This window comes from Sprattus sprattus, assembly GCF_963457725.1.
Source record: "Sprattus sprattus genome assembly, chromosome: 16".
Classification (NCBI taxonomy): Eukaryota; Metazoa; Chordata; class Actinopteri; order Clupeiformes; family Clupeidae; genus Sprattus; species Sprattus sprattus.
Window position 1 is genome coordinate 26,093,469 of NC_137914.1, and position 13,114 is coordinate 26,106,582.

At 40.1% G+C, this 13,114-nt stretch overlaps 1 protein-coding gene across 4 annotated transcripts; it reads right to left on the reverse strand.

The window, feature by feature from the left end:
• Positions 1–259: 259 nt before the first annotated feature.
• LOC308377078 (tumor protein D54-like) lies at positions 260–10,150 on the reverse strand. 4 transcript variants are annotated; one of them, XM_080853632.1, is made up of 9 exons: positions 10,045–10,150; positions 8,648–8,760; positions 8,222–8,370; positions 7,860–7,919; positions 6,880–6,927; positions 5,019–5,120; positions 4,002–4,028; positions 2,096–2,144; positions 260–1,708 (listed from the first exon to the last, which is right to left on the reverse strand). In XM_080853632.1, the coding sequence occupies exons 2-9, from the start codon at positions 8,738–8,740 to the stop codon at positions 1,703–1,705; spliced, it is 534 nt and encodes a 177-aa protein (XP_080709758.1). In that variant the 5' UTR covers positions 8,741–8,760; positions 10,045–10,150; the 3' UTR covers positions 260–1,702. The 4 variants fall into 4 exon arrangements, with proteins under 4 accessions (XP_080709758.1, XP_080709756.1, XP_080709759.1 ...); XM_080853630.1 differs by lacking the exon at positions 10,045–10,150 and adding an exon at positions 9,673–9,824; XM_080853633.1 differs by lacking the exons at positions 7,860–7,919; positions 10,045–10,150 and adding an exon at positions 9,673–9,824.
• Positions 10,151–13,114: the final 2,964 nt, after the last annotated feature.

Here is a 13,114-nt window from a genome sequence, read left to right on the forward strand (position 1 = left end):
GAATGGAATGCAAACATTTACGGAAATTACATGGGTGTAACAGCACATGCACTTTAAAGTAATAAAATGCACATAATGTCTCCATTCATGCAACGTAAGCTAATACCATATAATCTTGTCGCCACCTATTGCCCCTTTGGGAAAAAAAAATCAATTGTAGCGAATATGAAAAAGTCAGACAAAAAAATAGAAAATACAAAACACAAGAAATAAATCTATAGTAATCTTTTACTTTAAAATAAAGGCGCAAACACATACATGTTTTCTACCCTTTATTAAAGTCACCAAAAGCCAAAAAGCAATAAATATCCATTGTAACTTGAGTCAAGGTTCTGTCAAAAAAAAAAATCTTCTGTATGGAGTACTAATTAAAATACATGTGATCCCCAGCAGCCATGACACCACCCAACTGAGCTTATATCAGATGCTTGGCCTGTTACTGACTAACTGAACGCTCATTCAGAGTGTAGCTCCCACAAATGTACCCCTAATAACCCGCCCTCACCTATACAGGCTACGGTTGAAGTTATTATTTAAACTATTCCTAAACATTTTTGAGAGATCATGTTACAGCATCTCTGCAATAACCCTAAAGACAGTCTACAATAAGAAAACTTAAATTCTAACAAACACAATCTTGCCACCCCCAAAAGAACCGAAGAACAAACAAAAAAACTATGTGTATTTAGACATCGAAGTTAGTGTGACTTACAGGTTTTTGCATAGAGTAATCCATCTTGCTCTTCCGACAGCACAGTGTCAGCATAGCACAACATATCAGCTCATCCACACATTTGAAATGAGTGGCAAACTAACTGTTAAAGGAGTCCTGAAATTGATGTAGTGATCACTAGTGTTTTAAGGAGCATGTGCACAATGTGGCTTGCAGATTATACACAGCCCGTTCAGAGCAACCCCGGCCACTCAAAACCAAAGAGGTTACATTCCGCACCATTTGCCCTGAATAACTAACAGAAGCTACAAAAATCATCAACTGCTGTGGTAGGTATACAAGTGTGTAAATAGTCTGGTTGTTTTAAAATGCCCTTGAAGACTGATCCTGTTACTCCAAATTAAGAACAGAAATTACAAATGGTATCCGTACAGAGCCTCATATGTAACACTTATCACGAAACATTCAAGCCAAAAACCTGATATGATAACACTGTAAAACTACATCTATATAAAGGTTCTAAACCCTTTTCCAAACATAAATGAAAACACAGACTGAAAACATACGCAAGTATACGAGAGACCAAGTCCAATGTTAAACCATGAGTAAACAACCAGAATTCAGACTTTTTAAGAGAAATATCCTTGTGACTAACAAAGAGGGCCATCATCAGCTTTCTTGGCTTAGCTTAAGCATTTCTCACATTAGGTTTGGACATCAGATTTGAATTTCTGCTGTTCTGACAAATTTGAGCATTCATATTTTAGATCTTAAATTCTTAAGGCTACGCAGTATTTAACAGAGAACTGTACAAAAATGAGGGAAAATAAATATTTTAGTTTATCAGAGACAGTCCCGTTGTGCTTCCCCCTTTTCTGCACACACTTTATGAGTACATTCACAGGAGCTGGTTTAAGGAGTGCAGTTAAGAAGTCATCAAGGAGAGTGTTCACTGGTGGGCGTCCTTCACCACGTCACCGGGTACAGGCCAACTTGTTCTTCATCAAGAGTAAGGAGAAACCTGGGTCCTTATTTCTGTGGAATGATGGAAAGAAATTGACAGGAAGTAAGTAAATAGTTCCTGGGTGGCTGATTCTATTTCATGAAATGCTCGTTTTTTTGTGCAGCTTTTTTTGTGGGAATGCAGAAGTGAAGTCAAGGAAAGCAAAAAAGTAATACAGGGCTAACACACTGGTTTCCATTGATTTCGCATCAAGAAACCATGTACAATGTCATGGAATGCTTTCTTTCCACCGTTGTTGTTGATGAATGGAGTAAATGTAAAGATAAACAAACAAACATGCATGCATGTGGCAAATGGGAAGGTCATCATACACCACCAGCCATTTTCAGGTCAGAATTTGAAAGTGATCAGAAACATGACAAAATGGCAATGAGGAGGAGGAGAAGACAGAATCTCACCCGCAGGCCTCCCATCCTCTCTTCCAAGGACCTGAATGAAGGTGAGCTCCTGGGAAGAGCGAAGAGGACACTTAGGGCAAATATGACCTTAGTAGCTGCAATCACAGGCTAACCATGGGAATATCAATGAAATACTTCTTCAAAGTAGACTGAATGTCACATTATCACTTCTCTAAAGTAGAATACTATGTGTATATACTCAATGAAATACTTCTTCAAAGTAGACTGAATGTTTTATCACTTCATCACTTCTCTAAAGTAGAATACTATGTATTGTAGATCTACACATATTACAAGTTTATTGCACTTATAAACCTAGCATACACAATATAACAGTACTGACCAATTCAAGTCAAAATGCCATTTTCAAAGGGAAATTCATAGTTTATTTGCGTGGTGGTTGTGAGTGAGATATGAGGCACACGTGGCTAAGGACTATAATAATGTTGTCCTGGTGCTTTACCTCATGGATGGCATACTTAAGGAGTGATGCACGTTGTAACCAAGTCTTCAGAGAGCGGGAGGGAGACAGAGGCAGCGTTAAGGCAAGCAGACAGTGGTTAGAGCACTCAGGTGCAGAGAAGGAAAGACACAAACAGAATAAGCCATGCAGTGTATTCCTAAGAGGTCTTGAAACACCAAATCTGATATAGCAGAGTTAAGAGAGGCTAAGGAGGTTAGGGGAGGACATCATAGAAGGACTAAGAATCACTTTGCAATTCAGACTGATTTTGTCTTGCTCCTCCTTCAATAGGGTCTGTCTCAAAGTTCAGCACAGTCAAAGTTGTATCTTTCTGATAAGGTTAACCCTTTTTGGAGTTAACAATAGCAAAATGAGTGATGAGTTTAAACAAAACTTTGCATTTGTTGAAACTAGTAAATGCTGAAACAACTAGACTTCCTGCTTAATGGCGCGTTATATGACCACCGAATAAAGTCAGAGAATGAGAAAGACTTAAATGAAACTAGGAAATATAAGCAGTATTGAAAAATCCATAAAATTACAGAATAATATATATCTACAGTGCCACTTGAAAGTATGTGAACCCCTTGAGCTTTTTCTGTTGTTTTACCATGATTTTTCATTTTTTTCATCACCAATTTTCCATAGATGAAATGTCAGGTTTATGTTTATCATTTGCATGTACTTGTTTAGAGGGAATTGTTTGAGTAGCCAAAAAACTACATGAAACATGGAATTAGTGTATTTTCAAAAGTAAGTGAACCCCCAGCTGCATTGTTAAAGTCAAGCAGGTAACAGATTCGGTGAAACATATTTGGGTGCTTAATTAGTCAATCCTTAGGGAAAGGTTTCAAGTGGCACTGTATATAAACATGTAATTGAATCCTGTAAAGACTGACAGACATCTAATGTTTTTTAAGTGGGAGTGTTCACTGCATTTGGAACATGCCAGAATACTTTATGTGGGTTGGTTCTTTGTTTTCAAACAGGAATCCTTTTACAGCCTTTTTACCTAAGGTTAGGTAAATTGAATATATGCATATGTTTATAGTTTATGTATTTTGTCTAACATTATGCTGCCGTACATACTTTGGCGCCAGTCAAAATACTGTAATGTTAGCTTGTACATTTGTCTGTAGTTTAGTAAAAGAGGGCATGAGGGCATGTTAGCAGTGAAGTGTAAATAGTGCAACAGCATCCTTTAAAAGGTAGCCCATTAACCCCATAGACGCTGCTTTGTGAAACAGGCCCCTGGTGCAGAAGGTCATTTTAAATTCCTAATAAAATACGACCACACAATACATATTTAAAAAATCCCATGCAACACAAGTACAAATCATTTAGGATGTGAGATCTAGTCCACAAAGATGCAGCACAGTTTTCTTCCTCTGGATGGGTTCAAACTAAACCCCTGTTGTGTGCTACACCTTCCCACTGTCTTACCTAGGTGTGTTATTAAACGGCAGAGCCCTGAAGAGCCACGAAGCAGCATTAAAGGAAGGAAACATGGCAGTGAGTAAGAAAGAACATTTTCCACAATTTCAAGTAAACAAGCACACAAGCACGCATGTACGCACAAACCACCACCCGCACAGGAGGATGCATGGGGTTGCAAAATCAAACACACAACTGGAATTGGAAAACTGAGTGTAGGCCTTCTCTGACTGCACTACCCCCAGTACTCTGTCCACAATCCTCTCTGAAATGAACCAAATATGAGTTCACACAAAAGCTGGATATTTTGTATAATACTTTTATAAGAAGTTGCAAATATTGATTATTTTTCTACTTTTTCCCCCTGAGGAAGTAAAGGACACAGACCTGGACTGAACAGTCCCTTGAAGATCTTAGATGTGACCCAAATGTAGCCATTTTTTTTAATCCAGGTTAAAATAATTCTCTTGTGGTTCATGTGCCTATGATTGAGCTCTAAATGTACACCCATGTTCTTTTCTTTTGATAACTAAGTTAAGTACTTTGTATTTTCTTTTTTTTTGTTTTTATTTTTCCTTTGGATGTTTCTTTTACTTGTATTCATGTAAAGCACACTGAATTGCCTGTGTGCGAATAGAAATAAACTTGCCTTTCCTTGTCTGCTGATAGGGACGGTCCAGGTGGCAGACTTCCCATAGATTATCATTGATGTCATATAACAACACCATAATTCACCCAGCCAGACAAAACAAATCTATATGTCTAAAGCAATTGATAATAGCTTTCTTTCTTTCTGTAACTGAGAGCTGCCTTTGAAGATGGTGACCGCATGTCATTAAACTGCTTGTGCAGGTTGGAGGAGTGTGGAAGTGTATAGTACAGTACATGTACATGTACATCAGTAGCATTAAGAGCACTAGATAAAAGGCTCTAGATTAAAATTATTGCATTGTGTAAAAGCCCATGACCCAGAGTGGATGAACGGTGACATCTGGGGAGACTGAGTGTTTAAACATTAAGTCCCACCTCATGGTTCCAATTCTCTGGCTGATGGCCGTGCCCATGGTAGACAGTGCTGCAGAGGTCATCTGACCAGCCTGGGAGAGGGTTTCCTGGGTCTTCTTATACCTGAGTGGGCAAGAAAGTGGGGAAACCAAGAGAGGGAAACAGAAGAGGGCAACATGGAGAAAGACAAAGAAATAGTGAGAAAGAGATGCAAAAGACAGAAAAAAGATGAGTGTTTCAGCGAATGACTCATAAGGGAGGTCTCAAAACACTTCTAAACATGACAGTGGCGTTTCAGCTCAATGTGTGCCATGGGGTGTGTGTGGGGGAGGGTATCCGAGTTCAACATCACCACAAGTCAAAGACTGAGGATAGAGGAAATCTTTCTGGCTCTGATCTGCATCATACATGCTACACTTACACAGATCATCCAGGTGCTCTGAGGAGTTCTGTATGCTGATTTTCAGAACATTATCAGAGGACAGAGAGCGAGAGATTATTGTGTTACCAAGCTATCGCATACTTTGCAAGGAGAATGTCCAAACCATTGTAAAAATCAAGATGTTGCTCGAGATCACTGGTCAAAACGTAATTCTCTCAGCCACACAGAAAACAGTGAAATTCCAAATATTGTGCTGCATTACTAAACTAATCACTTCCCTCAATGACTCAGTCACACACACAAAGTACTCATGTCCCCTGCAGCCCAAACATACACAGGTATTGTGTTCTAGGCGCTTTCAATGACTTGCTTGTGTTTAAGTACGGTACGGCACATTGAGACAGCATGACTTCATTTAAAGTTGTCAACAAGCATGTGCACAAACACACACCCTCTAGACACCTGCTTGGTACCCTTCCAGCACAGACCTCCATTTTGTGTGTGTGTGTGTGTGTGTGTGTGTGTGTGTGTTTGCGTGTTTCCTCTCCCTGAATACAGTTACTATCTGCGTGCTAATGACATTACCTGTGTGCACATGCTATGGTAATCACAGTGCCCTGATCCAGGTAAACCACCTGCCAATCCAATCAGCTGTTCCCACTGTCCTCTGTGTTGTTCTCACACGTGAGAGAACGGGGAGTTATGCCACCCTCAGGCCAACCCCACCACGACTGCCACCTTGCCCTCCCCAATGCTCCCTCAGGGTACCCCAGTGGCTGAGCACGTCCAGCCCAGGAGGAGCCGGAGGCCATGGGTGTCATGTCCAGGGAATGCGTGTACTGACAGCATGCACCTCCGTACTGGAGCACATGCTAAGTATGACTTAACACCGGGTATGTAGAGGATTAGGCAATTATGGCTCCCAGAGGGGAAAGTGTTTAAACCTGGAAACTCATGTCACAAACATGAGGTTGCTTCAGTGACACATAGTGAACTGGGCATGTTTTCAGATGAGAGGATCCACAATGAAAAGTACGAGAAACTGAGAGAAGTCCTGAGAGTATTGACTAATAATTTGACTGTTTTTCTCCACCCTTTTCTTATCTCATGCTTATAACCCGATTCTGTAGCCCTGCTGCCCCTGCTGTGTGATAAGCACAATCACACAGCCAAGGTCAGTAATGGAGTTAATAAAAACAAGAACAATTTTCAGGTCCATGATCTGGTGCTCAAAGTGTTGAAGTTAAACTGTTAAGTTTCTTTATTTTGGCACTTTCCTAAACAAATTCAATCAGTGTGTTCAACATCTATGTCCCCAATTTGAGGCCTGAATTTGAATGAAACCAGCAATGTAAGCCTGAGACCTTAAACTAGTTCCCACCTACTCCTGTGTCGTGCTCACCAATTACCATGGTAACATATAGGGGAGGGGGATAAGAAAATAATACTTGACATATGGTGAAAAATAAAAACAACTAGCAACAGATGAATCAAACTCACGCGTCAGATCGGCTTATGTCCTCCAGAGTGGCAGAGGCTGTAAGGTAGCTACACAGATAGAAACACAGATAGCACATTACAAGTGAAAGATGTCCCAACAGACAGGAGAAGGGAAAGGGTGTTATGATCAAACATAAACATTTAACACTGACAAGGGATGGATGGATAGGATGGTGGGTAGGAGGATAGTGAGGGAATCCTAGTTATCCTTTCCTATGTGTGCCATTCAACGAACTAAACTGATATACTCTGACGTCAGACAGTTGCCGGAACAAAATAATTACTTCCCTTCCCTGGACAATTTCCAACTTATGCTCCTAATAACTGCTGAAATATTATTCAAATGAGAGCAGGGAAAGCAAGCATGCGTGAAGCATAAATATTCTTCAACTAATTAAGAGGACAGACTGCAAAGGACTATTGGGAGAGGCCTTCACATTTTAAGTCCCATGTGTCACACGATTACTCCAAACCTCATTATGCAAAAATCTGTGGTCGCTCATAAAGGAAAAATCTGGAAGGAGATAAATATCATCTCAGTGTGTACATGCCTAGGAATGAAATGCGAGCTTCATAAGCAATAATAATACACAGAGGACAGTTTGGCGGCATGGCATCATAAACCAGACAGCAAACCACAACACTGTTCCCAGTTATCTGTTATCTACATCGTCTGACTGTTAACCATCATCAGAGTGGTAAATGATCTGCTATGAAGTGCTCCATGCTCTGTGTATCTTATGTTCATGAGAAGAAACTAAATATGTCCATGACTCCAACATCCTAATATACCAACAAACTCTGATGATTGCGTACATCACGAGGCATGTTTTTTTGTAAGATTGAGCTGGCTAGGTCCTTTTGTCTGGCAGTTCGGCTTTGTGCACAGGTAGGCAAAAGCTGCATATGCAGCAGACAGGAGAGGTCTCAACACAGGGGAGCTAAGCTGCAGTTCAAAGGAACAAAAAAAAGTGACTCACAAATCTGAGTGGGTAATGCTTTCATTCCACTGTCCGAGTTTGTCTTTAGACTGCACATAGCTAGAAATAAAAATCAAAACCTGTTTATTCTGCTATAGGATGGATATGGGAATTATTTAGTTTCTTGACCGCATCAGTGTATTCATTTCAGATTTATTCTTTGCTTATTTAAGAAACCTACAATATCGTCTTTCCAAAACCAGCCTCTAAATTGCTTTAAAGAAATGCATAATAATAAGAGTAAAAACATAACCATAAGAAATATACACATTTTCATATTATCATGAGAGGCAAAGTGTGAAGAACACTAGACTTGTTTTAGAGCAGTATGAAGGGACTGATCAGAGAGGGGAAATACTCACGCATTGGATGACTGGACATCCTGCCATCCCTTTGAGATGTTCTGTTTGATTTCATTGAGTGGGCTGATGCCCAGTTGCCTCTTTATGTCTCCAGCATGCCTCTCCTTAGCAGACAGAACCTGCCTCAAAGTCTGAATCTCATCCTCCACCTACGACAGGAGAAGACTGAGCATCACTACAGTTACTTGGACAGAACAAGGCCAGCCATGCTTCTTTGTATGTATCCATTTTCATTTTAATCAGAATCACTAGAAACTGACATTTCTGCCACAGTGTAAAAGGGATCCCACTTAACACATCTATAAGTCTACAGAAATCAGTGCATTAGAGCACACATACAATCTTCCACACATGCAAACTTCCACAAGGCTGGGAATGGTCCTATATTATATATGTACATCTGAGGGACACAGTCAATAATATGACCTTAGAGAGTTCCAGTTTCAACTCCTCTGCTTCCTCTTCAGTGAGACCAGGGGGCAGGGTTCCACCAGTTGCACCCTCCATTGATCTGGTCATTCCAGAGGTATTTCCAAATCCTTAAGCGCAGAAAAACAATTGTCTTTAGCAACATATCATTCACAATCAGATGAATTGGAGAACCTGCTCAAATGTCACAAATGACCTGTTTAAACTGGATCAACCCAGTGATGACAGCAATTTCAACTCAATGATCAGCTGGGCATTTAGCTACCTTCCATTTGTTGCATCACTTGAACCGTCATCATTTATCATATTATATTCAAACTTCAAGGAAATAAATCGCCTCCACCTTTTCAAAAGAATTAAATGTTATATAACCAACGTAAGGGATTACAAACAGTTTGACTGCATTACCTGAAAGACCGCTTCACAACTGACTAGAACCCTGCTTTTCACCGTATATAAGACATCAAAACTACGCGCAGGCCATACAAGAAAACTGACGGGGGGGGATCCGACAGCTCCTTTCACTCAAGTGTTACTCTACACGTAAATTCTGACTTCCATAGACAGAGCCGTGTTTAGAATAACGTTGGCTTTACAACTGTTCTTGATCATCTTCGACTCAAACTTCTCTGCCAGTAAAACGTATGTAAGAGTTTGCACACAATCATTTTTATGCTCTAACCGCTAAAATAAGAACATACTGATAATATTTTATATTTCATCAAAGCTAGCTAACTTCTGCGACACCAGTTGCGTCAACCACTTTCAAACTTAGCTGGCTAAATTAGCTATCGCTAGCTAACAGCCTCAAAGAAGAGGCAATTATAGCCACGTCCTAAACTGCAATATAAAGCCCAATAGTATTAAATATCAGCCGAGGGGTAAACGTTTATTGACAAAAATAATCAGTTGATATCTGATATTCAGGTAACGTTACAAAGAGCTTTGACAGCAAGTCGACTCAGGCTACGTAACGTTACGGTATCTAAAGTTAGCTTGGTTTGGGAACTTTGACGTCTTACCATTATTAACAGAATCCATTTTCAGTTAGAGGAGTGCCACCACAAACACTTCTCGCGGAGGGACGCGTATGTTATCGGAACCAATGCAATTTAACAAGCCTGTGAATGCACAGAGCTTGGACTCACAGGAATGTTTACCTCTTACCTTACCCCTTTAGAGTTTGACTGAAACATATGTCATCACTACGCGTCACACTGGAACATGATGATGACGACATGAGGTTCCTCCCTCAAAAATGGCAGCTGTCGCGTCTAATGACAACCGGTCGGGAAGCTCTAGCATTTACAACGTTTTTTATTGTATTTAATTACTTTCTTAGAACTGCTAAAAGGAAATGTCAAACACTGATTTTGACAGTTTTTTATATTCACCGAGTTGCCATACAACGCAATCGTGTATCGTCACTTTCGGTTATTCACCGACCAAATAAGACCCAGTTCCTTGCACGAATGTTAAAAGAAGCTCCTCCAAGTCATCGGGTGGCTTAATATGTCTATGGCCGACCAGACAAGTTGAGATAAATATAGGCTGTGGACAACTACACGCTTTGTAGTTTGCGGATCCACTGAATTGCCAAAAGCCAAAATGTCTCTTTAATGGTGTGTGGAAATCATGTTTGGATAGAGATGTTTAGATATTCTGGACCCTAGCTTATACTGATGAGACCCCAGACTCTTAATCCTCTAAGAATTTAACAATTTACCAGTGGCCAGAATGTATAACACTGCCATCAATCAGATTACAGGATAGCACTCAATCAGTACTACCATCTAATCAGAATGCAGGAAATAATAAGCCATCTGCCAGTTTGGATGCCATCATTTTAGATTTATTGCTGATTTTCTGGGTTTGGATTGGCTTTATTCCTAACATTCGAAATCCTAGATACTACGGTCTACTGTCACTATGTATACCTTTTATGTGTGTTCTTTCTGTCATTAAGCCTACTATACAGTGCCTCCGGAATTATTGGCATCCTTGAGTGAATATGATTAAACGAAGGCTATGAAAAAATATCGTTGTTGCTTATCCTTTTTGTTTTTTACTCAAAATGTAGGCTACACAACAATCCTACCTTTTCATTGAAGTAAAATTATTGAAAAAAAATCATATTTATTGACATTAAATAAATATTTTTCTCCAAAACATGTGTTCTCCTTAGAACAAGTTTCTAATTAAAATATAATTAAAGTATATTTCCAGTCATGTTTTAAATTATTAAGTTCACCTGTTTGATTAGGAACTCTTAAGTAGTCAACCATGACTTCCTGTTTCACTGGAGTATAGCCTAACTATGAGGTGACACAGGCCAAATTTCCGTAGTCATTCATCACTATGGGAAAACCCCAAGAACACAGTGACGATGTTCTACGAAAAGTTGTTGAGCTGCACAAATCAGGAAATATATAAAAGAAAAATGTCCACTATCATGGCAATAGTTAAAAAGTTTAAAGCGACAGGAGAAGTTAAGAATAAGCTTGGAAGAGGATGTGTGTGTACATTGACCCCCACGCACCGCAAGGCTGGCTAAATAATCTTCAAGGATCACAGGTGGAGAATTGCAGAAGTTAGTTGAGTCTTGGGGTCAGAAAGTCTCCGAAACTACAATCAGACGCCACCTACATCACCACAAGTTGTTTGGGAGGGTAGCCAGAAAAAAGCCACTGCTGTCAATCAACAACAAACTAAAGAGCCTACATTTTGCCTAATGTTACTGGGACTTTCAATGGGACCGGGTTATATGGTCAGATGAGACCAAAATACAGCTTTGTTTTTGACTGCTGATTGTTGTCCTCTCTTAATGTGAGGCTTAGCAGGTATTTTTAATAGAGATTCAAACTGCTTTTTGTTGTCCAACTGCATTAACAGCCATAGCAGGTTACATTCCCGGAGACTGCTGATTTTTGTCCTTTGCTGATCTAGAGGCTTAGCAGGTCTCCGGGGATATATTGAAGAGTTAATAAAACATATTTTTTTGAACCCTTACTCTGTCTGAGCTTTTTGGGCCAAACCCACAGTGTTGACAGCAACCTGAGGCTCGGCCGTCTCCGTCCAATAGCACAGAACAAAATTATCATATTTGGTAATGCAACTGTGAGGAGAGTATCAAAAACCAAGCAGCATTTGGTCTCTCTGAAACAAGATATGCAGCTCTTTTACTTTGCTTGTCAGAGCAGAGATGGAAATCCTGAGGATTTTTTTTTTTGCGTGAAAACCAGGCGTGTCCCTCAGCATGTCAGATGAGCTTGGTCTCCGCCAGGATGTGAAGAGTGATCTTCTCTCATGTCTTGAAGATGTTCATAGTGCATGCACTGACAATCCCAAGGTTATCTGCACAGTTATAGATGGGCCAGCCACTGTCCATCAATGAATATGCTCATGACATCTTTATTCCGTATATATCGCGAAAACTTAAGCAAGTGACCAGGCTTGATCTGGTGTGGGACTGCTTCTTGTCTGACTCTTTGAAGGCATCAACAAGAGCAAAGCATGGTAATGGGGTACAATCAAAGACGTGTGGAAGAGGCTGCAGACATTCCCAGGAATTGACAACATTTTCTCAGAGTAGACCGCAATAAGACTAAGTTGTTCACCTTGCTTTCAGATGCTCTGCTCAGATGGCTTGATGTTGTGCAGGAGGATAAACAGCTTGTTGATGTAGTCACAGATGATGTAGCAGTCCTCAGCAAACCACCCCTAGCTGATCTGTCCTCAATTTCTCCATGCACACACGAGGAAGCTGATACCCGCATGTTATTACATGTGGCTCATGCAGCACACAATGGTCACCAGAAAATTATGATCCAAACTGTTTATACCAATATTGTGGTTTTGGCAGTGGCAGCAGCTCAATGTCTTAAGCCAGCGGATGAGCTTTGGTGGGCATTTGGTAATGGAAAAAGTTTTAGTTACCTAGCAGCCCATGAAATCTCAGGTGGACTTGGGCTCTTCCTGTGTTTCATGCATTGACTGGCTGTGACACATTATCAAGCTTAGCTGGGCATAGTAAAAAGACTGCATTGGGCTGTGTGGGCTGTCTTTCTAGAGCTTACAAATGCCCTGTAAGAGCTATGTTCTGCCCCAAATGACATTCCACAGGAGGTAATGGCCACAATAGAAAGGTTTAACATCTTGAATAATGGCTCCTACGGCCGGCATATTGTAAATTCAGGATGGCCTGATTTATCAATTTTTTTGGACGTCTTTGGCTATATGTATACCAAATTTCATGCTTTTATAAACAAAGTGCACAATTATTGAGAACTATCAAGCAAAGCTGCTCCACTATAACCTAGCATATTAAAACATGGAATGAAATCAACTTTTCAAATGATAACATAGTATGGCTTACCATTTGCAAACTGTAAAATAGAATGGACATTTGTCATGTTTGTTATTCATTGCATTTTGACTTAGGTCAGATACTGACGTTAAACACCT

Bases quoted from the DNA above. Each gene is read 5' to 3' on its own strand.
- LOC308377078 (XM_080853630.1), bottom strand. The intron at 8,371-8,647 runs GTCATATTATTG...CTCCTGTCGTAG, and splicing joins TGAAACTGGAACTCTCTAAG to GTGGAGGATGAGATTCAGAC. The intron at 2,145-4,001 runs GTAAGACAGTGG...CGCTCTTCCCAG, and splicing joins CCGTTTAATAACACACCTAG to GAGCTCACCTTCATTCAGGT.